Source organism: Heptranchias perlo, chromosome 4 (genome assembly GCF_035084215.1).
Source record: "Heptranchias perlo isolate sHepPer1 chromosome 4, sHepPer1.hap1, whole genome shotgun sequence".
In the NCBI taxonomy this organism is placed as follows: Eukaryota; Metazoa; Chordata; class Chondrichthyes; order Hexanchiformes; family Hexanchidae; genus Heptranchias; species Heptranchias perlo.
Window position 1 is genome coordinate 47,108,540 of NC_090328.1, and position 25,688 is coordinate 47,134,227.

At 43.3% G+C, this 25,688-nt stretch overlaps 1 protein-coding gene across 10 annotated transcripts in view; it reads left to right on the top strand.

Moving 5' to 3' along the window:
* cast (calpastatin) overlaps positions 1-25,688 on the top strand; it is a 199,675-nt gene that overhangs the window by 73,550 nt on the left and 100,437 nt on the right. For 9 of the 10 annotated variants that reach the window (XM_067982870.1, XM_067982868.1, XM_067982866.1 and 6 more), the window contains 4 exons: positions 12,454-12,507; positions 14,499-14,555; positions 17,845-17,970; positions 20,481-20,564. In XM_067982870.1, coding sequence (XP_067838971.1) covers positions 12,454-12,507; positions 14,499-14,555; positions 17,845-17,970; positions 20,481-20,564 — 321 coding nt within the window. The remainder of the gene's footprint in view (positions 1-12,453; positions 12,508-14,498; positions 14,556-17,844; positions 17,971-20,480; positions 20,565-25,688) is intronic. The other variant, XM_067982871.1, reaches the window with a different exon arrangement.

Sequence of the window (25,688 nt, forward strand, 5' to 3'; positions counted from 1 at the left end):
GAAACTACCTTTTAGTTGTTCAGACATGTTGGTGAAATACTTCATTTTGTGATTAGTAATATGGCCCAGTGTGCAGTTCTGCTGGGCTGAAATGAAAGTTCACTGCAGGAAAATTCTATGCATCATTCTTCATTTGGGTTACAGGCAGGGGGGTAATTTTGGTTTGGGCCTAGACAGCTCATATAGTGCTGCTTGATGATCATACAATAGCAGTTCATGAAAATATCAATACAAGATATATACAAGCACACAAATACTGAAAAAATGTCTTTGATTAGAATACAGAAACATGCAGAAGCTTTGGCACAGAAAGATTTTTCTTCTGACAGCAAATTACCAGATCACATTCAAGAGCTGCTCTGTATGATCACTTATCAAGCAGCACTATACAAATGTATCCTTGCTCAGGAGATCTATAGGCCCAAACCAAAATTATTCCCTGTAATCCATCCTAAGGATGATGGCATAGAATAGAACTGTTGCCTGTTTATTTTACTGCTGATGCCTTAGTTCCTAACATGCAATCCATGTCAATCTTTCATCTTTTTGGCTGCACTACCAGAGTTCCAATAACTTGCTCCCTGTGCATTTTTCAGCTCAATGTTCCCTGCATCCCTTCAGTAACCCAGTCCAAACTGACACGACCTGTTCCTTGTGCTCCCTTCAGCGTCCTGCATTGCCCCTCCAAGGAGTCCTTCCCATCCTAGTTTGTCCTGACCCAGTATAATCACCGCGTCCACCCCCAGTCTATCCCTATGCATCGGTTTTCATCTCAGCTGTTGCTGTGTTTGGCTCTTCTACTGTGCTTAGAATCATAGAAAGGTTTCAGCATGGAAGGAGGCCATTCGGCCTATCGAGGCCGCACCGGCTCTGTGCAAGAGCAATCCAGCTAGCCCCACTCCCACGCCCTATCCCCGTAGCCCTGCAATTTTTTTCCTTTCAAGTACTTATCCAGTTCCCTTTTGAAGGCCATGATTGAATCTGCCTCCACCACCCCCTCGAGCAGTGCATTCCAAAACCTAACCACTTGCTGTGTAAAAAAGCTTTTCCTCATGTCGCCTTTGGTTCTTTTGCCAATTACCTTAATTCTATGTCCTCTGGTTCTTGACCTTTCTGCCAATGGGAACAGTTTCTCTCTATCTACTCTGTCTAGACCCTTCATGATTTTGAATACCTCTATTAAATCTCCTCGCAACTTTCTCTGTTTCAAGGAGAACAACTCCAGCTTCTCTAATCTATACACATAACTAAAGTCCGTCAACCCTGGAATCATTCTAGTAAATCTCTTCTGCACCCTCTCTAAGGCCTTCACATATTTCCTAAAGTGCAGGGCCCAGAACGGGACACAATACTCCAGTTGTGGCTGGACCAGTGTTTTATAAAGGTTCATCATGACTTCCATACTTCTGTACTCTATGCCTCTATTTATAAAGCCCAGGATCCCGTATGCTTTTTTAACCGCTTTCTCAACCTGCCCTGCCACCTTCAACGATTTATGCACATATACCCCCAGATCTCTCTGTTCCTTTACCCGTTTAGAATTGTGCCCTTTAGTTTATATTGCCTCTCCTCATTTTTCCTACCAATATGCATCACCTCGCATTTTTCTGTGTTAAATTTCATCTGCCACGTATCCACCATGCCACCAGCCTGTCCATATCCTCTTGAAGTCTATCACTATCCTCCTCACTGTTCACCAGCCTTCCAAGTTTTGTCATCTGCAAATTTTGAAATTGTGGCCTGTACACCCAAGTCCAGGTCATTAATATATATCAAGAAAAACAGTGGTCCCAGCACTGACCCCTGGGGAACACCACTGTACACCTCCCTCCAGTCCGAAAAACAACCGTTCACCACTACTCTCTGATTCCTGTCACTTAGCCAATTCTGTATCCATTTTGCTACTGCCCCCTTTATTCCATGGGCCACAACCTTGATGACAAGCCTACCATGCGGCACTTTATCAAACGCCTTTTGAAAGTCCATATACACCACATCAACTGCGTTGCCCTCATCGACCCTCTCTGTTACCTCATCAAAAAACTCTATCAGGTTCGTTAAACACGATTTGCCTTTAACAAATCCATGCTGGCTTTCCCTAACCAATCCACCCTCGTCCAAGTGACTGTTAATTCTGTCACAGATTATCATTTCTAATAGTTTCTCCACCACTAAGGTTAAACTGACTGGCTTATAGTTGCTGGGTTTAATCTTACACCCTTTTTTGAACAAGGGTGTAACATTTGCAATTCTCCAGTCCTCTGGCACCACCCCCATATCTATGGAAGTTTGGAAGATTATGGCCAGTACCTCCGCAATTTCCACCCTTATTTCCCTCAGCAACCTAGGATGCATTCCATCCAAACCATGTGACTTATCTACTTTAAGTACAGCTTGCCTTTCTAGTACCTCTTCTATATTAATTTTTAGCCTATCCAGTATCTGAACTCTATTTTCTTTTACTCAGACACTGGCAGCATCTTCTTCCTTGGTAAAGACAGATGCAAAGTACTCATTTAGTACCTCGGCCATGCCCTCTGCCTCCATGAGTAGATCTCCTTTATGGTCCTAAGTTTGAAAGTGATGTAGTTCAATCCAAAACTAGGGCCTTAAATCTAAACAAAGGAAACTACGCAGGTATGAGGCGCAAGTTGGCTGTGGTTGATTGGGGAACTACATTAAAAGATATGACACCAGTCAGGCAATGGCTAGCATTTAAAGAATTAATACATAATTTGCAACAAATATATATTCCTTTAAGATACAAAAACCCAACCGGAAAAGTGGTCCAACCGTGGCTAACAGGAGAAATTAAAGGTAGTATTAAATCAAAGGAAGAGGCATATAAAGTTGCCGGAAAAAGCAGTAAGTCTGAGGATTGGGTGTATTTTAGAATTCAGCAAAGGAGAACCAAAAAATTGATAAAGAAAGGGTAAATAGAATATGAGAGTAAACTAGCGAGAAACATAAAAACGGCCTGTAAATGCTTCTATAGATATGTAAAAAGGAAAGACTGGCGAAGGCAAATGTGGGTCCCTTACAGACAGAGACGGGACAATTTATAATGGTGAGTAAGGAAATGACAGAGCAATTAAACAAATACTTTGGGCTCGATTTTCAGACGTCCGAGCCGGCAGGTTTGTGGCGGGGGGGCTCCAAAAATCGGGGATTCCCAGGGCGGGTCCGGAGCCCGGCTCCAACCCGACGACTTCCGGGTTCCCCAGTGATGTGCGTAGATGCGCCGCAGCCCCCGCATGCGGGACTCCCGGCGGCAATTAAAGCCGGCGGGATCCCACTTAAACCAATTAAGTAGATAGTTCAGGTCGTTAGCAGATCTGATTTGTAGGATATTTTAGGAGGGGTGGGATTTTCAACTCAACTGAGACTGTTTCCCTACTGGGGGAAACACTCCCAGTTGAAACAGACGTGTTGCAGCCACCAGCCTGTGGGAGCTGCAAAGGTCCATTTGACAGGTGTGGGGGGAGACCCTCACTTATTGCAGGAGGCCACTCTGTCGCTTTGGACAAAGTTTGGCCTCCACCACCACCCTCCTAACACAAAAAAATCACCAACTTGCAACCTCAACCCCGGTGTGCGGACACATTTACCTACCTTGCGGACCCCCTCAAACATACATCTTCCAGATGGGGGCCGCCATAGCTGCAGTCATGACCTCCTCGGAGGACGAACAGTATCACCAGCCTCGCCGGCCACGCCGTCCACCTCTGACACGTGGAGCTCTACAACACAGTGCTGTGACATATCCACCTGCACTGCGGGAGGGAGGGCAACCGCAGAGAGATGTGCGTCGCAGAGAGCACTACCTTCGCCACAGGGTTTACAGACCGAGGCTCAGCTTCCTGGACCTCTCTGAGCAGCAGTGCACACGGAGGCTCAGAGTCAGTCGCCAGGTAGTCGCGGACATCTGCATCCCCTTTCATGACGAGCTGCTCCCTGATAGACCGAGCAGCATCTCCTTACCTGTCGCTGTCAAAGTCACCACTGCCCTCAACGTCTTCGCCTCCAGATCCTTCCAGGCTGCCACCGGGGACATCACTGGGGTCTCTCAGTCGTCTGCACAGAAGTGCATAAGGCAGGTCACCGACGGCTTGTTCTGCAGGGCCTCGAACTATATCAACTTCCCCCTGGATGACCTCAGCCAGATGGAGAGGGCAATGGGATTCCACGCTGTGGCTGGCTTCCCACGGGTGCAGGGTGTAATTGATTGCACCCATATAGCAATATGAGCACCTCCACACGAGCCAGAACTGTTCATCAACTCTGGCCTGCTCCATGATCCATCAACACTCAGCTCATCTGTGACCACTACAAGAGATTCCTTCACGTGTGCACCTGATACCCTGGCAGCTGTCATGATTCCTTCATCCTCCGGGAGTCCAACGTCCCACTCCTCTTCCACGCACCCAACACTGGCTGGCTCCTTGGGGACAAGGGACACCCCATGCACACATGGCTTATGACACCTCTGAGGAACCCCACCACCGAGCAACAGCGTTGATATAACGACAGCCACATCGCTACCAGGTCTACAATTGAGCATGCTATAGGGCTGCTCAAGATGCGCTTTAGGTGCCTTGATCATTCCGGGGGAGCGCTTCAATACGCACCAGACAGAATGGGACGCATTATAGTCGTCTGTTGTGCCTTGCACAACATGGCACAACAGAGAGGGGTGCCGCGGGAGGAGGCCCCATCCACATCTGCCACCCATATTGAGGAGGAGGAGGAGGCCGAGGAGGAGGAACAACCCATGGGCAGAACAGCGGCTCACCTGGCTGCTTGTGAGGCCAGGGAGTCACTGATACGTGAACGGTTCTCCGAACATCAGACAGTGTGAAGAGTCCAGTCCTCATCACCTGGACAGAGGACCGGCCACACCAGCCCCCTGCCCCGCCCCTGCACAAAACAGTGGTGCAACTACACCTACACCCACTGTAAAATGACCCAATGGGTGGCATCAAGTGTGCATGTTCATGGTGAACCTCATGAAAGGGACCTATTCCACAAGCCAGTCAAGAATGGGCAAGACGTGGCAGTAGTGGTGATAATAATAAGATTTATTGTGAATGTGGAAGAAAACAAATATAAATAAAAAACATGACAAATCGTCAAACACCCTTGTGCATCCCCTTTGTGCTCACAAAACCTTCGCCTTACGTTTACGGGAATCCCTACGTGGTGCTACCCCTGTGTCTTCAGCAGAGGCAGTGGCAGGTTGCTCTTGTCCATGCCCTGACTGATGAGATGCTTTGTGCGGATGTCCTCTGGGTTTTAGTGCCCGTGAGGACCCCTCCAAAGACTGCTCCACCTGCACCTGTGCAGGGGAAGACTCGAGCACCTGGAGAGGAGGCAGCACTGCGGGTACTGGTTGAGAGGGGGGCAACGGGTGAGACGTGGGAGCGCTTTGAGTGGTGTCCCCACTTCCATGTCCCCTTTCGCCATCATCCATTTCCTGGGCCTTCTGGCATCTCTTCTCCTATCAAGGCAAAACGCAGAGAGGCGTGATTGAGTGATGGTTGCATTGTGACCCGCTGCATGCATTAGTGTGGGTGGGGGTGACCATGAGGGAGATGAATGGGAGAGTGCATGTGAGACATAGCCATGAGATTGTATGAGGATTGGGTTGCGTGGTAGTGTTCGAATGGGAACTGGGGCGGTGAGTAAGTGCAGGTAAGGTGAGGATGATGGCTGAGTGGATGTGAGGAGTGATGCGAGAGCGTTGTGGTGGCAGTGCAGAAGGAGTTGTGTGGTGGTGGAGGTGATGTGGAAGACGGAGTGTGGGAGAATGCGTAAGTATACTCATTTTGGCTGACCTGGTTAGGTCATTAAAGCGCTTCCTGCACTGGACCCAGGTTCGGGAGATGCTACTGCTGCAGCTGCTGACCTCCTCTGCCACCTCGAGCCAGACCTCTTCTTGGTGGCAGAGGCAGGCCACTTCCTCCCGTCCGCTGGGAGAAACGTTTCCCTCCTCCTCCTCACCCCATCGAGCAGCACCTGGAGTGAGGAGTCAGAGAACCTTGGAGCAGCCTTGCCTCTGGCCTGCTCCATGATCCAAAATTGGTTGTTTGCTGCAGGAGGAGCATTGGAGGACTGCCCCTTTAAATAGGGCTCCTCCTGCTGACAGCCTGTGATGCGGGTGCACAGTCCGCCCGCTGCGCAGGTCTAGAACAGGAAACCTGGAAGCCAAGGTAAGTGCCTTCAATTAGGCTGCGATCGCGTGCGGAGCACCCCAAATTCACTGGGCGCGTTACTCATGCACCCAGTCGACCCCCGCTGCCAACCCGCCTCCCTCCTAAAATCGACCCCTTTGTGTCTGTCTTCACGGAAGAAGACACAAAAAGCCTCCCAGAAATACTAGAGAACCAAGGGTCTGGCGAGAATGAGGAACTGAAAGAAATTAGTATTAGTAAAAAAATAGTACTAGAGAAATTAATGGGACTGAAAGTCGATAAATCCCAAGGACCTGATGATCTACATCCCAGGGTTTTGAAAGAGGTGGGTATAGAGATAGTGGATGCATTGGTTGACATCGTCCAAAATTCTATAGATTCTGGAATGGTTCTTGCAGATTGGAGGGTAGCAAATGTAACCCCACCATTTAAGAAAGGAGGGAGAGAGAAAACAGGGAACTACAGTCCTATTCGCCTGACATCAGTTAGTAGGGAAAATGCTAGAATCTATTATAAATGCTAGAATCTATTACAAATAATGATAACAGGACATTTAGAAAACAATAATAGGATTTGGCAGAGTCGACATGGATTTATGAAAGGGAAATCATGTTTGACAAACCTATTGGAGTTCTTTGAGGATGTAACTAGTAGAATAGATAAGGGGGAACCAGTGGATGTGATGTATTTGGATTTTCAGAAGGCTTTTGATAAAGTCCCACACAGGAGGTTGGTGAACAAAGTTAGAGCACATGGAATTGAGGGTAATATACTGGCATGGATTGAGAATTGGTTAACAGACAGAAAACAGAGAGTAGGAATAAATGGGTCTTTTTCAGGTTGGCAGACTGTGACAAGTGGGGTACCGCAAGGATCGGTGCTTGGGCCCCAGCTATTCACAATCTATTTCAATGATTTGGATGAGGGGACCAAATGTAATATTTCCAAGTTTGCTGATGACACAAAACTAGGTGGGAATGTGAGTTGTGAGGACGATGCAAAGAGGCTTCAAAGGGATATAGATAGGCTAAGTGAGTGGGCATGTACATGGCAGATGGAATATAATGTGGAAAAATGCGAAGTTATTCACTTCGGTAGGAAAAACAAAAAGGCAGAGTATTTTTTAAATGGTGAGAGATTGGAAAATGTTGATGTTCAAAGGGACCATGCAGTTGCAGCAAGCAATTAGGAAGGCAAATGGTATGTTGGTCTTTATTACAAGAGGATTTGAGTACAGGAATAAAGATGACTTACTGCAATTATACAGGGCCTTGGTGAGATCGCACCTGGAGTATTGTGTACAATTTTGGTCTCCTTACCTAAGAAAGGATTTACTTGCCATAGAGGGAGTGCAACAAAGGTTCATCAGACTGATTCCTGGGATGGCGGGATTGTCGTATGAGGAGAGATTGAGTAGACTAGGCCTGTATTCTCTAGAGTTTAGAAGAATGGGAGGTGATCTCATTGAAACATACAAAATTCTTACAGGGCACGACAGGGTAGATGCAGGGAGGATGTTTCCTCTGGCTAGCGATTCTAGAACCGGGGGTCATAGTCTCAGAATAAAGGGTAGGCCATTTAGGACTGAGATGAGGAGAAATTTCTTCACTCAGAGGTTGGTGAATCTTTGGAATTCTCTACCCCAGGGGGCCGTGGAGGCTCAGTCATTGAGTACATTCAAAACAGAGATCAATAGATTTCTAGATATTAAAGGTGTCAAGGGATATAGGGTTAGTACAGGAAAATGGCGTTGAGGTAGAAGATCAGCCATGATCTTGTTGAATGGCGGAGCAGGCTCGAGAGGCCGGATGGCCTACTCTTGTTCCTATTTCTTATGTTCTTATGTCCCTAATCGGCCCGACCGCTCCTCTTACTACCCGTTTACTGTTTACATGCCTGTAGAAGACTTTTGGATTCCCTTTTATGTTGGCCACCAGTCTATTCTGATAATCTTTCTTTGCCTCTCTTATTTCTTTTTTCACTTCCCCTCTGAACTTTCTATATTCAGCCTGGTTCTCACTTGTGTTATCAACCTGACATCTGTCATATGCCCCTTTTTTCCACTTCATCTTACTCTCTATCTCTTTTATCATCCAGGGAGTTTGTTCACTGTATTTGTGATCTTGTGACTGAACACAGCTCACAATTATTGTCAGCAGGCATAATTGCGGACCCGAACACAGCAACTTCCAACCTACCGGATCACTCTCCTGTCTACCCATCTTGACTGATTTATGGCCTGCCTAATCTGAGTGCTTCTTGGCCCACTTGCATGATCACAGTGAATGCTTCCTACTAGGTTTCCATGGCCACCCTGAGTGTTTACTGTTGGCCCATCAACCTGCAAGTGCCTACCTGCTCATTTATCCGCTCATCCCAAGTGGCTTTCAGCCCACCTTGTCTAATTGGGTCCCTGCTCACTCGCCTGTCCAGAATGCTTCCTAACTCCCCAGCTCATCCACCCTCCTACCTTGAGTGCTCCCCAACCTGCCTACCTCTAGAGCTTCCTGGTCGGTACGCTCACTTGTCTTCTCCCTCCAAGTACTTCTGAACTCATCTGCCTCACTGAGAGATAAAAGAGAGCAAGACGAAGAAGGAGAATGAACGATAGCGTGAAGGAGGAGAGCAAGAATGAGCAGGAGGTAAAAGACAATAAAAGAGCAGGAAGTGAAGGAGGAGAGCAAAAGAGCAAGAACTGGAGAGTGAAAGAAAGTGAAAGTGAAAGAGTGATAGAATGCAAAAATTGGAGGAGGACTTTAGAAAGTGAGAAATGGAGAATGAAAGAAAGCAAGAATTGAAGAATGAGAACAACAGGCTAAGCAGTGAAGAAGAATGAGAATTTAAGGATAGTGAAAGAGATAGATTACTTACCCCCTAGATTACGATACGTCAGGCTGGATTTTTCTCTTTGCAGCAGCAATAGAGCAGACAGGAAGGAAAGGGGATGGAAGACAGGCATTTACATGTAATGGGCAGGGAGGAGACGGCAAATGGAGGACCCAGAAGGGGATTAGGGGAGGGAAATTCAGCTTGGGGCGGGAACGTAACAGTAAGGAGGAGTGGGCCTGATCCTGCCTGATTCGGGCAGGATAATGGAGGCGAATGCAGCCCATTGTGCCTTACATGGTGGAACACTCCTTTCGTTATAAAATAGTGTATTCTTTGAGTCATTGTGAGCAATGCCATGGGACATCCACTGTGTTTTAAAAAACCTCAGATGGTGATAGTGTTTTCACTTTCCTACACAAGTGCATATTCTCCAGGGACACAGCTGTAAGCCATTGTACTGTGGGGCAAATTTGATAGTTTTGCATAGAGATCAGAGGGATAATTCTCCACATTTGCCTTCCAATCAGGAGGGCGTATTAGTAATTCAGACACGCAAAACATATGATTTTTTGACTATTAATCTAAACGGTTGAAAAATCATGCACAACGCACGTCTGAGTTTCCAGTCTTGGTCTTCTGGTAGGCTTCCCCAAGGAAGCATAAAGTCAGAAAATTATCCCTGATATGTAAATAGGGATGTTTGACATTGACAGGTGAAGGCAATCCCAAATTAGGAATAGCAATTCAGCCAGGAGGATTTACTGATTATGTGAATAGTCACATGGATAATGCAGTAAATATTTCAAGGGAACTCCTACAACTACCCCTGATTAGTCCAACAATGCATTATGATAAATGTGATGTAATCTTGAGGTATAACTAATGACTCGAATGATGCAGATTTGAGTTATCAATACCTTTCTTATTTTGAAGGTAGGAGGACTGCATTCTATGTGGCTGGTGCTGGTGTTGGTTCTGTTGCATGCTTTACGAGATGAAGTTCAAACAAAGGTGTCATCAGTACACAATTTCCAATATCATTCTTCCAATAAATTTGCCCTTCCTGATAACTTGCATGAGAAGACCACAGAATCTAATTCTAGTCAAACCATTCTTCTTGTCTCTTGTTGCGTAGTTGTGAGGTAAAGCTCAGTGGTAACAATTAATTAGTGGTAATAGAAGATTACAATCTCAATTTGAAACTCAAATCCCACCCACAAAAATCATTCATTTTGGTATTTTGAATTGTGTAAATACCCAAATGTCATTGTCAGTTTATCATAATTTTTTTATTGTATTAACAGCCTTTAACAGTCTTTCATTTTATTCCCTTTTTTAATTGAGAAACCAAGGTAAAAGGTCAGGATGACAGTGCCATTTAAGTTGAAAAAAGATGGAGGAGTTGAAATAAATCAAGAAGTTGTGGTGAGGTGTCACCAAGTTTATGCAGATAGGTGGGAAAAAGAGAGAGGGTTAACCACCTCAGGTTACTGGGCATCCTTGAAGTATTAACAGCCTAAAGCACAAAACCCGTTTTTCATCTCTATCTTTCCACAGAAGCAAACAAGCATTGAAACACTACAACCTGGAAATGTCTCCGCTCTGGGGGTGTATTAGGTGTGCTATTTGCTCAAGTATGGAGGAATTTAGGATGGGACCCAGTTTTGTTGAGGCTCTGGCTTTCTTTATGTTTATAAAAAAAATTCCACAAGAAACACCTGCCTTCCTTTCTACGCAGGGAAATCATGAAACCATGACAGGGTGATATTGTCTATCCCAAATCTTGCCACTTCTGCTGGATTTGCCCCATCAGAAAGAAAGCTTGCATTAAACAAGCTTCTCTGTCAGTAGCAGTGGATCAAGGTGCAACTAAGAGTTTAATGTGGGAACTATACTTTTGCTGATATCCTTTCAATTAATTGGTCGATTTGCTATTTTTTTCATCTGCAGCAATCGATGAGTCCTTCAAACTACTTGGCTAGAGGAATTAGGGATAACGGGGGTGAATTCAACTTCAACGGGGGGCACAAAATGGGCATTAGCCAGCAGAATTCTTTGCCTCTGGTCACATACAAGCTATTCATTCAGCATGTGGAAGCACTTTGTGTTCAGAAAGTTTAAGGGATTTACAGTAGGAGCTCACAATGCTACACATTGCAGGAGCAGGAGTGCTCCTCCTGACTCCACAGCATTCCTGATGCCCGCTGCAGCCACGATCTTCCCCTATCCCACCGTCTTCCCCCCACCCTCCCAGAACTTAGCTGAGGCTACGGCCGGTGAGGTGGGCAGTCCGAAATTTGTTCCTGTACAAGGACAAGCTGCCTGTGAAGGCATGTCAAGCACCGGCAATTTGCTTAGATTATTTAGATGAAGCCCAAGGCTCAGTTTCAGGTCAGCCCCGGCCCTCCCGGTTCGAGTGCACATTACGGCCACATCACTGCTTTCACGCTCGAAACCGGGCACAGATGAATTTCTACCCTGCTGTCTCTTAACCAGACTGGTTGTTATCCATCCAGTTTTGGACAAGACCATCTGCTTTTTGAGTGGGCTGCCCAGAGACTTCTAAAATTGGGTACCAAATGTCTATGTATAAAATAAAAGTACTTTTTCACTTAACTTCTGTAGCTTATGGATGCATTTGTTATTGAGGTTTCCAATTAATTTTCATAAACAACAAAACATTTAGCAAAACCCAAGTCATGAATTTGCCGTCTGACTTGAATATCACTTCTTCTCCCCTCCGTCCAGTTTGAACTTGGCAAAAAGTGATACACGCTGAGGTAAACCAGTTGTCCCAATTTGCTGGTTTGGAGGATTAGTCGCAAAATTCTAAATTTGACTAAAATTCAGATCACTTATTGTTTGCTTTAAGTTTCCTGCTATTATAGCGGCCGATATTTAGTTGGAGCCATTGCACCAGTTGCAGGCTATATCTAGTACTCATTTAGAAATGGTGGAAATGTAGTTGTTTGAAGGGGGTTGTATTTCTTTCTGATTTAAGGAAGCATACACACTAGTCCTGGGCTATCAGGGGCAGAGTGTTATACAAAAAAACTGATCCTTTACAGCAACAATGATACGTTGTTTTAAAAGTGCTGGTATTGTAGCAGAAGAATTGTCTGCACATGTTATTTATTTTACCACTGAAATACAGTGGTTTTTGCATCCAGTTGAGTGTTTGTACTTTCCAGTCTTTGGCTGTTTCAGGTATATTTGTGTAACTCCTCAAATTCACACAATCATCCTAATAAATATGCTTAATTATATATTCCATTGTTGTGAATGCATATTACTGTGGAAAACTATTGAAGTCTGCTGAAAATTCAATTCTGACTCATGCTTTCCACCATCATTGAATGCAGTAACACTCGGAATACAACACCAGGAACGTACTGCTTTTAAAAACGAATTTACCTTTTTTCCCTTGTTCTAGCCATCAGAAAAGTTAGGATCTGAAACATCACACAAGTCAGCAGATGCAAGCAAGGTAAGAACATTTTTCAATAACTGCATGTGCATAATTTAAATTGTCGCAACATCTTGTTATAAAACATTAGTATTTTAAAAGCTCTAATCAACATCTTTGTAAAAAAAACATACTTAACAAGACCTTTTCATCAGGAAGGGTGACTTTTTTTTTATTCATTCATGGGATGTGGGTGTCGCTGGCAAGGCCAACATTTATTGCTCATCCCTAATTGCCCTTGAGAAGGTGGTGGTGAGCCGCCTTCTTGAACCGCTGCAGTCTGTGTGGTGAAGGTTCTCCCACAGTGCTGTTAGGAAGGGAGATCCAGGATTTTGACCCAGCGACGATGAAGGAACGGCGATAAATTTCCAAGTCAGGATGGTGTTTGACTTGGAGGGGAACGTGCAGGTGGTGTTGTTCCCATGTGCCTGCTGCTCTTGTCCTTCTGTCGTGGGTTTGGGAGGGGCTGCCGAAGAAGCCTTGGCGAGTTGCTGCAGTGCATCCTGTGGATGGTACACACTGCAGCCACGGTGCGGCCGGTGGTGAAGGGACTATTACACAGTGCACTTTACAAGCGATGGTTTCTTTGAACACCACAAATTTGTTTCGGGTCTCTGTCTACCCCATGCTACTGGAAATTCTGGTGCCTCTCAGTCATTCAGGGAGAGTGCTCAGACCCCACCCTGGACTCCCCATTCTCTTCTTCCTTTAAAGGGATCAATACAAAGTTGTTTAAAAAATAATTCCCATCTTCAGGTGTCCAAGCCGCTTCCCTGGTGAGGTCTACTTGCACCCTTATTAATGGCCTGGCCCACCAAAATTGGGAGCAGCTCGGCCTGAAGTTACTGCCTCTGTTCAGAGCCAGAGCAGAAAGGGGACCATGTAAATCGTCCCCGTAATTTTTATTTCACACATATTCTTTGCAACGTATTTGGGTTCAGCAATATTTCCTTTTTCCCCATATCTGACATATAGGGGGTGATTTTTAGGGGGCAATTGTAGGGGCGTGGGGGGGGGCTCCGAAAATCGCAGAAATCCCGTTCGGGTTTGGAAGCCGACTCCAACTTCCGGAGTTTCCCAAGGGCCCGCCTGTGTGCGCGCGGGCGACCCGAAAATGGAAATGACAGTTGAAGAGCCGAATGTACCTCATTGAGGTACTTAAGGCACTTTACCTGTGACAGAGTAAGTGATTGGAGCAATTTTTAACTTAATCTGGGCAGCTTGCCCACTGCTTCTGATTCATGTCTGGGCCAGATCAGGGAACAAGAAACTAAATAAATTTTAACAAAAACCATAGACGGAAGTGAAAACACAAAATGAATCTACCTTTGCATCCTGCTCCGATGTCCGATGTCTCCCTCTCCGATGTCCCCCTCTTCACCCCCCCCCCGATGTCCCCCTCTTCACCCCCCACAATGTCCTCGCGATCTTCCCCTCTCCTCCCCCGACCTTCTCTCCCCCCCCGATCTTCCCCTCTCCCCCCCAATCTTCCCCGATTTTCCCCTTTTCCTCCCCAATCTTTCCCTCTCCCCCGCCCCGATCTTCCATTCTCCCCCTGGATCTTCCCCTCTCCCCCCTGATCTTCCCCTTTCCCTCGCCCCTTAAAGGAAGAAGAGAATGGGGTGTCCAGGGTGGGGTCTGAGCACTCTCCCTGAATAACTGGGAGGCACCAGAGTTTCCAGCAGCATGGGGTAGACAGGGACCCGAAACTCATTTGTAGTGTTCAATCAGGCTGGCTGCCGGGCGCGAAACCCGGAGAGGACGTTAATCAACAGCAATCAACATGCGAGCGCGTTGGAAACGGTAAGTTTTGTTCATGCGGGTTTGCAACTCGCAATTTCACCATCCCGCCCCCCCCCCCCGCCAACCTGCTACCATTGCAAAGTTGACCCCATATCATTTTTTTTAAAAAAGAGATTTCTTCTGGTAATTATGTAAATATTTTGTATTGTATCTTCAGCAAATTGCTGTGTATATTTCTTAACTCCAAAATGTTTATATTCTTTCATAAGGGTAAACCCACTGTCAAAATGGATGCTGCTGGTGGCAAAATAACCCAGCCAGCTAAGGTAAAGTACAATCTGTTTTATGTAATTAAACCATTGGAAGTTCAAAACTATACAAGCATCTAAAAAAATTATCATAAACATTGTACTGATCCTTTATTGAAACTGATATTTTTCTTCATTGTTCTGTATTAACGCTAACACCACTTCTAAATATTTTCCAAGTTGCTGGGCATTTCATCTGGACTTACAATTCTGCTTAAAAAATTCCCTTTGACCTCTAAAAATTGATTTTATGAAACATAGAAATGACTATACTATGTTAGCAATCTCAGTCATAGAGCTGTGGGAAGTGAAACAATTGGAGATTGGTGTACGAGCTGGTGCTTTTCTTGGGTTGTGGTTAGAATCTATGTTTAGGGCAAATTACAGAGAGCTTGTATGCTGTGAATTTTGCCATTTTTCTAAACTTTTTGATGATCTTTACAACTAGTGAAAACACTAGATTCTACAAGAAAAAGTAATCATCTGCTTGCAGGCTAAACTTGTGGGAGATCTTGGATGCTGTTGGTCATTCCTAAGCTCAAGTAGCTTAAGAGCAGGCCAGTACAATGTTTTTGGACCCAATGTAGCAAAGATCGGATATTTTGGTTTTAAGTAGTTTAAAAATGAAGGTCACTCCTTGATTACGTTCAGGAATTAGCTAAGATCATAACTATCTCTTTTGGTAAGGGAGGATGTAGCGTGTTTAAAATGTTAATGTTTAGCATCTGTTCACCAGCAACTTTTAGCAGACTGATTGTTTGAACTTCAAACTGGTCCAAACACTTCAATTCTGAATTAGAGTATTTAGTCAAGTTTCTTTGCAAGGCGATAATTTTTCCTCATCAGTGTGAAATTTTGTATTCTGTCAGTTAACAATTTTTTGTAGAAAGTTTAAGAATTCATGACAGACAGGAATATTATAAGTGTATTCATCATGGTATAATGGTAGTCCAATATGTGATTACTGATTATTGTGATGTGTCAAGTTAGTCTGGTTGAGAAGTATAGAAGTCACAAGGAGGAGACATGAAATCCCAAGCCACCATCCTACTGTTTATTGAGATGTTAGACTAAAAATTCTATTTTCTAAAGATAATCTTAAAAGAAATTGCTTCTAATATAACCAAATCCAGTGTATAAATGTCACAGTTGGTTCTTTTCATTAGTTCCATTCACTGTGCTGAAACATATTTGAGGATATCTTGACATGAATGGGTGGGTTCAATGTAACAAAAAGGGTGATGCAGGCAAAATTGCTTTTCAGTTTTTGCATCAGGCATAACAGTAATCTATCAGAAGCTGCCTCTTATGAGCTGTGCCCTCAATTACTTGGCAGAGGGGCCTCTGAATAACTTATACCTCAATTAAAGACTCAGCTGCCTGCCAAGCCTGATCATCGGCGCATTAATGATCAGTCCTTTTGGGATGACAAAGTTGTGCAGCATACAGCAGACCTCAACAATGCAAGAAGCCTGGCTGCACTTCAGAGTCCTCCTGGGAACCTGTCCAGGCACCTGAAGCGTGCCTTTAGAATCCCAATGGTCTGCTCGATCATTGTCCTCGTAGCCCTTATCAGTCTCATTGTGGTGCTATTCCTTTGGTGTCCCGATTCCAAAGTGGAGTCATCGACCACACCTGCAGAAGGTATCCTTGATCCCCGATCAATCATCCAGACATAGGACTTTACTCTTAGAATGGTGGTGGGGTTGTTAGCCATCTTAATACAAATGTATTTTTGTAGCGCTCAGAGTAGCATGCATTCACACAAACTACGAGGCCATTGTAATTGCAAACCAGCTGCTCATTTAGGGAATTAAACCCTTCTTGGTTGACAGAGTTGAATGCGTGTTGATAAGTGGGCCATTGTGCAATATGAGTCCTGTTGGTGGCACTTTGATCCTGAGGGAATCCAGCCAGTCTGTAAAAGTTGATAACTCTCTCTCACTGCCGCTCAAGGTCCATCAGGAAGGAGACGAACTGCGATGCTCGCCTGAACAAGTCATTGGTGACCTGCTTCATGCAGCGGTGGACTGCCAATTGGCGAATATAGATAATGTCCCCTGATGTAGCCTGAAAGGAATCACTGGCATAGAAGTTTAAAGCCATGGTTATTTTTACTGTCACTGAAAATGTGTTTCTTCGAAGAGGTGGGCTGCAAGGCCTGGGCAAGCAGCTGGCATAACTCAGATATTGCCTCTGGAGGGAATCTCAGACTTCTCAAGCATTGACTAGGCGACAGATTCAAATAGGACCACCAGGGACTGAACACTTGGAGGTGTGGATACCTGTGGGTGGGGCCGTATCGCAACAATGGCGATGGATCAGCCTAGCTATTCCCACTCATCCCCCTGATCCTTCTCATCTTCCTCCTCATAGCTGAGGAACAGGGGGTTCCCGGGGCAATCGCATTGTTTCCTGAGATGCTGAAGACAATAATAAAGGAAGCAAAAAAATAGTAGGTGATTAAACTAACAGCGTGGAACAAATGGTGAATTGTATTTAACATTCAAAGAAACAAGCAGCCGTCTTCTGTAGTACTAACCGACATACTTTAACTCCTCTCTTTTATCTGGACCACCATGCCTCTTTTGTACAGGCAATCTTTTTTCCGGAGCTGAGCCTTGGACTGTAGGAGAGGAAAATGCAGCAGACCAGCAAAAAACACCTTCCTGCCATTATTTGCATGCAGTGGGTGGGCTGGTGGAGGGTGGTACAGTTTGATTCAAGTGGGGATGAAAGAAAATTGTCCTGGCAGTTTCTCGGGTTGGGAATTCAACATGATGCCTACCCACCCCATTTTCTTCTGTTGGCTGCCCCAGGACAGGCCAAAAATGGGCGTTAATTCTATGTCTGTTCATGGATTTAGCGGAATTTGCTGGCAAGGTTTTGCAGATAATATCAAACCAGGAGCGGCAGTTGGTTCTGAGGGGGCAGCTTGGGAAACACAAAAGTTGGATAAAATATGTAAATGGTGGGAGAACAATGAGAGATGAACTTTAATATGACAAGTGTAAAGGACTGCACAAAGGAAGAAAATGGGAAATCCATCAATGGCATTTAAATAGCTAAGGATGAAGTTGAAAGAGATCTAAGAGGGACAGCAAATCGGCAGCCCTTTTTAAACTCAGCCCAAAAAAATCAGACAGAGTATAAAACGGGCTGCTGATTCGATATCGCCATGTTTTTCTCTACTGCCCATGACAAATTTCACCCTGTTTGATAGAAAGTAACCTTTTGTCATTTGTGGATTTTTCATGATATTTGCTCTATGGTTCTGCTTTTAATGCTTTTGGAATCTTTCCTTCAGGCCAAGACTGCACCTGATCTCTCAGCTAAACCTAGTGGAGCAGCTGGAGAAAAACAGCTACAATCACCAACAGTAGCTACCCAACAGAGCAAAACGGCCCCAAAAAAACCCACGACTGCTCAAATGGTAATTTACATCATAACTGACATCCCCCTAAGATCTAAGGAGTCCAGAAAGTGATCACATGTGCCATGCTTCGCAGAAGTTGATTAACCTTGGAGAACTAGTTCATGTGTACAAATTGTTCAACTGAATATATTGGTGGTGATTTTCATGTCCCTACCACCCCGTTAGTGCTTGAAAATGGGAGCGACAGCGGGACCAGAATTGTGCCGAAATGGAAGCACTGTCTTATCGCCATGTTCCCACCTGTCCCAATTCTCTGAGAGATGCTTATACTGATGCCACATTCCCTTGCAGGGAAAGCACAGCTGCGGCATCCACTGAGGCGACCACAAGCACTATGGCTGACTGTAGAGTGTCGATCCCATGCGCAAGGATCCCACACAGTGGTAGATGAATGGAAATACAATGCAAGACTCGATGGTCGTGCTGAGTGTGATTGTGCGTGTGAGAGAGTTAAGTAGAAAGAGAAAAGGAAAGGATGATCACTTCTCCTTGCTTTTGGAAAAGTGCCTGGCGCCCTCATACAGCTGACATCTATAGCTCAACAATATGAGGGATGATGGTATGCACTCATGAGACACAATTCCCTGGCACAGAACTTTGGTACTATAATATGAGAGTGATTAGAAACATGAAGCATGCGAGAAGAGTAAATGAGTCCATTCTATTGTGCATTATTTTTCCCAATGAATTACATTTTGAGGTTCATGCACCTCCTCTTGCTCTTGTGCCACCCAAGAATACTTACTCTACAACCCATAATTGATTCTGTAACAGGCCACATTTTGAACCCTGGCATTTAAACAATTTGGCAGCAAAATAGTAAGTAGATTTGATGTCCATCAACAAATTAAGATGTAAAGCTAGGGCACATGTTCTAAAAGTGAACATCGAGTGCTGCTTTTTATATTGTAAGTTAGGAGGACATACTGACACATATTGAGCTTATCAAACTCTGAATAGCGCTCCCACTACACTTCTGAGCTGGGATTGATGATGTCAGGTTTTTAAATAGAAATTATTAGGAGTCTAACGCCTTTAATTGGTATGGTTGAATCCTTATTTGCAAGAAAATGTCATGCTTAAGTCAGGGTTAGGATGGTATCATGATTTCTGTAAACGTAAATGCAGTGGTTATTTTTGAGTTCTTGCAATATAGCCTGAAAGTAATAATTTAATCAAAACTGTACAAATGCAAATGTGTTTGGCTATTTCTATTTTATATCAATGCTTTGTATTTAGAAACTCAATGTAAATTGGTCAGATTTGCAGATGATATTAAATTGGATGAGATGCAGATGAGTCTGAGGAGGCAGATAAGAAATTATAATATGAACATGCTAAAATGTGTGTGTATCAGTGGCAGATGACATTCAATATGGATAAATGAAAAGTATTGGACATTGGTGTACATTCTTTATGAATGGAATCAAGCCAGTTAAGGATGAGGCCGAGGGATATCTATACTTAACCTCGAAATGCTTGAAAATGACATTGAAGGCAAAAACTCAAAAGCCCCAATTCTAACTTGGGGTGAGCAGTGAGTGCGGGGTCGGCAGGTCAAGCCTCACACTCTGCCTGGTTCACCAACATGAGGCCTGAGTAATTTTAAGTCCTGGGTCTTATTTAAATAGACCAGGCCCGACTCCCACTCAAACCCAGGCTTCATTGACACGAAGCAGGTGGGAAAGGGTGAAAGCAGCAGGAGGCTGCCACCAAGGAACCCAAGTGAAGGAGAAGTTTTAAGGCATTCTGAAGCTTGGGGTAGGGTAGGCCCAAGGATTTCTTGTGGGGCCCAGAGGAGGACTCTTGATGACCATGTACTTATCCAAATTAACATTTTTTTTAAAAGTAGGGAAGATTTTATTAAAAATTGAATATAATGAGAATACGTGGACCATGTTTTGAAATGTTACGATTTCATGTTGGGGTCAGGTACAATATGTTTTTATTTGAGATTGACTTCCACGATATATTTCCACTCATGTTATAGTGGATCATAGGTTTTCAAATTGGGGATCATGGACTCTGGAGAGAGTCTGCGAGCAGCTCCCAGCAGGTTGACAAAATCATCAGCTTTCTGTATTTGTTGATTTAATGGAATGCTATTACTGTCATTGTGTACTAATAAAAATAAGTTTTCTGGAATGATAGCACTGTTTTCCTTTGGGTAGATGACACTTCTTTTGGAAGTTAGGTCAGGGTCCCCTAAAGTGTGCCAGTATTTGACAGCAGCTCTCAGGCATGTATCAATATTTGCTTAAGGCCGTTGACACAGAAAAGTTTGCAAATCATTGATGTAGATCAATGGTAAAAAATAAAGTTTGCTAATATCTTCTAAAACACTTATTTTCCAAAATGCTGAGGAAGATAGATTTTGAAACAACTTTTCAAGATCAGCGAGTGTAGTGTGGTTTTAATTTCTTTCCTTGTAATTTGCATTAGTGCTCTCAGAATATGTTTCAGTAGAGTATGATCTAAATTTTGAAAAATGTCTCTTTTTTTAAAAGGATACAAAGGAAGTTCATGCAGAAACACTTGAATCAAAATTACCAGGCACTTCAGTTCACAAAAACACTGACCCAAAAATTCAGGTACAAACAAATTTTAAATCTTTCAATAAAGTTTCATTGTATTGTATGGCATTAATATAACTTGCTAAAGCAAGTTTAAGGATTTATTTTGTTTTTATTTTCTTCAAAACTAGCATTTTTACAATATAGTTGGAATGATATCCACTTCAGAAATGTCTGGCTGCAACTCTATTACTTGAAATTGCCCTTTTCTGTATTTCACTGTTTGTAGCTAGTCTCTAGTGTTTTGTGTAGTAAAATGGAAATACCAATGAACCACTATTTAATTATTAGAAGACAAAAATATTGATTTTCCAATGTTTACTTTTTTAATTTTTAAGAAAATAAAGTTTAGATTCTTAGTGTAAAGTTAGAATACATTCTGGACTATTTTGAAAAAACTATTGCATTTTGAGGTTTCATATTTGCAGAATTGTTGAAGGCCTGTAGATTAACTCCTTTCTGTGGATGAGGAAGGCAAATTTTGAAGCAACTTGGCTATTTTAATTGCTGTAAGAACAGGACTTTGAGAGCGTCCTGGTTTGTTGCAGGTACAGTTATTTATTGAAATGAAATTGCTTCTGGAGTCCGGTTGGAGACTGATTAGCAAGACAGAAACAGTGGCCGTTGAAAACTAGACAGTTTGATCAGCCGGCAACAGCATTTTATTTTTCACTAGAAGGGAATATGCTAGTGCCTTTGAGAATGCTGTGTAGGACTTTGGCTGGATTATATAGTAATCAAAAAAAAAATCATGATCTGTCAATCCAAAAACAAAGATTGTGATTTTGTCCTTTGCATTCTTACTGTGAAAGGTGCAGTTTTTAATTCAAGTTAAATGGAAATAACCAGTTTAGGTATAGTAGCTTGATTTGTAAACCTAAGCTTGCTTCTAATTCAGTTTACAGTTTACTCCTAATATTTGTCATTTTCTGCACTAAAAATTAGAATTATCCAATAATTTGAATTAAGCAACATAAATAACAACGTGGGAATTTATGCAAAAAATTTGAATTATGTGGCTTTGAATTAAAAGGCATAGAATGTAATTTGTCATGCTCAACCTGATGGCTCGAGGGAAATCCTAAATTTTAATGAACTTTGTTTCTAAACCAAATCATTTTGAGCATTAAACAATAACCTTTTTCAACTAGATGAAAGATCTTCATAATCTTTCTAGCTCACTTTAAAAAAAATGCTTCACTAATATTAGTTTGCAGAAATGTCTGGCTGCAACTCTTACTTGAAATTGTCTTTTTCTGTATTTCACTGTTTGTAGTTAGTCTTTGTAGTGTTTTGTGTAGTACAATAGAAATACCAGTGAACCATAGTGGTTCATTGTAGATCACTATGTGGTCTCACCAAGCAAGAACCTGGCTGAAAATAGAAAGTTCAGAGGGGAAGCGAAAAAGGAAATAAGAGAGGCAAAGAGAGAGAATGAGAATAGACTGGCGGCCACCATAAAAGGGAATCCAAAAGTCTTCAATAGGCTTGTAAACAGTAAATGGGTAGTAAGAGGAGGGGTGGGACCGATTAGGGACCAAAAAGGAGATCTACGTATGGAGGCAGAGTGCATGGCTGAGGTACTAAATGAATACTTTGCATCTGTCCTTACCAAGGAAGAAGATGCTGTCAAAGTCACAGTAATTGAAGAGGGAGCTGAGATACTGGATGGGCGAAAAATTGATAAAGAGGAGGTACTAGAAAGGCTAGCTGTACTTAAAGTAGATAAGTCACCCAGTCCAGATGGGATGCATCCCAGGTTACTGAAGGAAGAAAGGGTGGAAATTGCAGAGGTGCTGGCCATAATCTTCCAATCATCCTTAGATATGGGAGTGGTGCCAGAGGACTGGAGAATTGCAAATGTTACACCCTTGTTCAAAAAAGGGTGTAAGGATAAACACAGCAACTATAGGCCAATCAGTTTAACCTCGGTAGTGGGAAAACTTTTAGAAACAATAATCTGGGACAAAATTATCAGTAACTTGGACAAGTGTGGATTGATTAGGGAAAGCCAGCATGGATTTGTTAAAGGCAAATCGTGTTCAACTAAATTGATAGAGTTTCTTGATGAGGTAACAGAGAGGGTTGATGAGGGGAAGTCAGTTGATGTGGTGTATATGGACTTCCAAAAGGCGTTTGGTAAAGTGCCGCAGAATAGACTTGTCACCAGATTTGAAGTCCATGGAGTAAAGGGGGCAATGGCAGCATGAATACAAAATTGGCTAAGTAACAGGAAACAGAGAGTAATGCTCAACGGTTGTTTTTTGGTCTGGAGGGAGGTGTACAGTGGTGTTTCCCATGGTACTAGGACCATTGCTTTTTTTGATATATATCAATGACTTGGACTTGGATGTACAGGGCACAATTTCAAAATTTGCAAATGACATAAAACTTGTAAGGGTAGTGAACAGTGAGGAGGATAGTGATAGACTTCAAGAGGAATATACAGGCTGGTGGAATGGGTGGACACATGGCAGATGAAATTCAATGCAGAAAAATATGAAGTGATACATTTCAGTAGGAAGAATGAGGAGAGTCAATATAAACTAAAGGGCACAATTCTAAAAAGGGTACAGGTATAAAGAGATCTGGGGGTATATGTGCACAAATCGTGGCAGGGCAAGTTGAGAAAGCGATTAAGAAAGCATACGGGATCCCGGGCTTTATAAATGGAGGCATAGAGTACAAAAGCAAGGAGGTCATGATGAACCTTTATAAAACACTGGTTCGGCCACAACTGGAGTATTGTGTTCAGTTCTGGGCACTGCACTTTAGGAAGGATGTGAAGGCCTGAGAGGGTGCAAAAGAGATTTACTAGAATGATTCCAGGTATGATGGACTTTAGATACCATAGACTGGAGAAGCTGGGGTTATTTTCCTTGGAACAGAGAAGGTTGAGAGGTATTCAAAATCATGAAGGGCCTAGACAGAGTAGATATATAGAGAAACTGTTCCCATTGGCGGAAGGTTCAAGAACCAGAGGACATAGATTTAAGGTGATTGGCAAAATAACCAAAGGCGACATGAGAAAAAACTTTTTTTTACACAGCGAGTGGTTGTGATCTGGAATGTACTGCTGGAGGCAGATTCAATCATGGCTTTCAAAAGGGAATTGGATAAGTACTTGAAGGGAAAAGATTTGCAGGGCTAAGGGGATAGGGCTGGGGAGTGGGACTAGCTGGATTGCTCTTGCCGAGAGCTGGTACGGACTCGATGGACCGAATGGCCTCCTTCCGAGTTGTAACCATTCTATAATTCTGTGAATATGGAAACTAGTAAGGACCATGCAAAATTGAATAATGTTGTTAAAATGGCCACATTAAGGGTGACTCTTCAGCTATGTTTGCTGTATGTTTTACATAATAACGTACAATGTGTACTGCTGTGTTATAAATAATCTAGAAGGAAAATTAACCAATTTTTAAATTTAGTTGACTGGGTAGAATAACCAGTTGACTATATGAAATTAAAATAAAGAGTCATTTACTGTGTGAGATTAGTGCATGATGTGAAAAAGAAAAGACCAAATTTGTTAGTGATTTTTTAGGTATTGTACCCTGTGTATTTAAGATGATGTGATAAATTAAAGTTAAGGGCAGATTTAATAGAGAAGTTCAAAATTATGAAAGGCTTTGATAGAGGAAATAAGGAGAAACTCTTTCTACTGGCAGGAAGGTCAAGGAGGATACCGAGAGGTGTAGAGGAAGTGAGGGACCTTGGAGTGCATGTCCACAGATCCTTGAAGGTAGCAGGACAGGTAGATAAGGTGGTTAAGAAGGCATATGGAATGCTTTCCTTTATTAGCAGAAGCATAGAATATAAAAGCAGGGATGTTATGCTAGAACTGTATAAAACACTTGTTAGGCCACAGCTTGAGTACTGCGTATAGTTCTGGTCAACACATTACAGGAAGGATGTAATTGCACTAGAGAGGGTGCAGAGGAGATTTATGAGGATGTTGCCAGGACTGGAGAATTTTAGCTATGATGGCAGATTGGATTGACTGGGGTTGTTTTCCTTGGAACAGAGGAGGCTGAGGGGTGACTTGATTGAGGTGTACAAAATTATGAGGTGCCTAGATAGAGTGGCCAGGAAGGACCCATTTCCCTTAGCAGAGGGGTCAATAACCAGGGGGCATAGATTTAAAGTGATTGGTAGATGGATTAGAGCGGAAATGAGGAAAAATGTTTTCACCCAGATGGTGGTGGGGGTCTGGAACTCGCTGCCTGAGAGGGTGGTGGAGGCAGAAACCCTCAGCTCATTTAAAAAGTACCTGGATGTGCACCAGAAGAGCCGTGACCCGCAGGGCTACGGACCAAATGCGGGAAAGTGGGATTAGGCTGGATGGCTCGTTTCTCAGCTGGCGCAGAGACGATGGCTGAATGACCTCCTTCTGTGCCATAAATTTTCTATGATTCTAAGAATTACACAGATTTAAGATAATTGGCAAAAGAACAAGAGGGGAGATAAGGAGAATTTTCTTTATGCAGCGAGTTGTTATGATCTGGAATGCACTGCTCGAAAGGGTGGCAGAAGCAGATTCAAGAGTAACTTTCAAAAGGGAATTGGATATATACTTGAAAACGAAAAATTTGCAGGGCTTTGGGGAAAAGAGTAAGGGAGTGGGACTAATTGGTCACTCTTTCAAAGAGCTGGCACAGGCATGATGGGCTGAATGTCCTCCTTCTGTGCTGTATGATTCTAAATTTTTACTGTAGGGGTGGGATTAGGGGCCAGAAGAACCTGTTGTAGCAAAGTGACCTTTATGTAAAGAGAACCAAAAAGAATTAAAGACTGGAGAATAGTGGAATTGTATTTTCACTATTGAAAAGTTGTGACAACCAAGTCGACAATATAATTACATCTTTCCAGTGAGTTGGACTAAGTGGCACCATTTGACTCTGCAGTTGTTGTTACCTACTGAATATGTACCTCCACAGAACATCTCCAACAGGAACTGTTATGGACTTGTCACTGTCCAGTCTTACTCTAACTCCTCCCAGGACGGTAAGCAATCCGGCAGCACACATACAGAAAATGCCAACAGTGTGCCCTTTAAAAAGGATTTACTTCCGAAGCATTTAGAAGATGTAATAAGAGTGTAAATTTGAAAAGTCAAATTATGAGTGAAGTAACCTACAT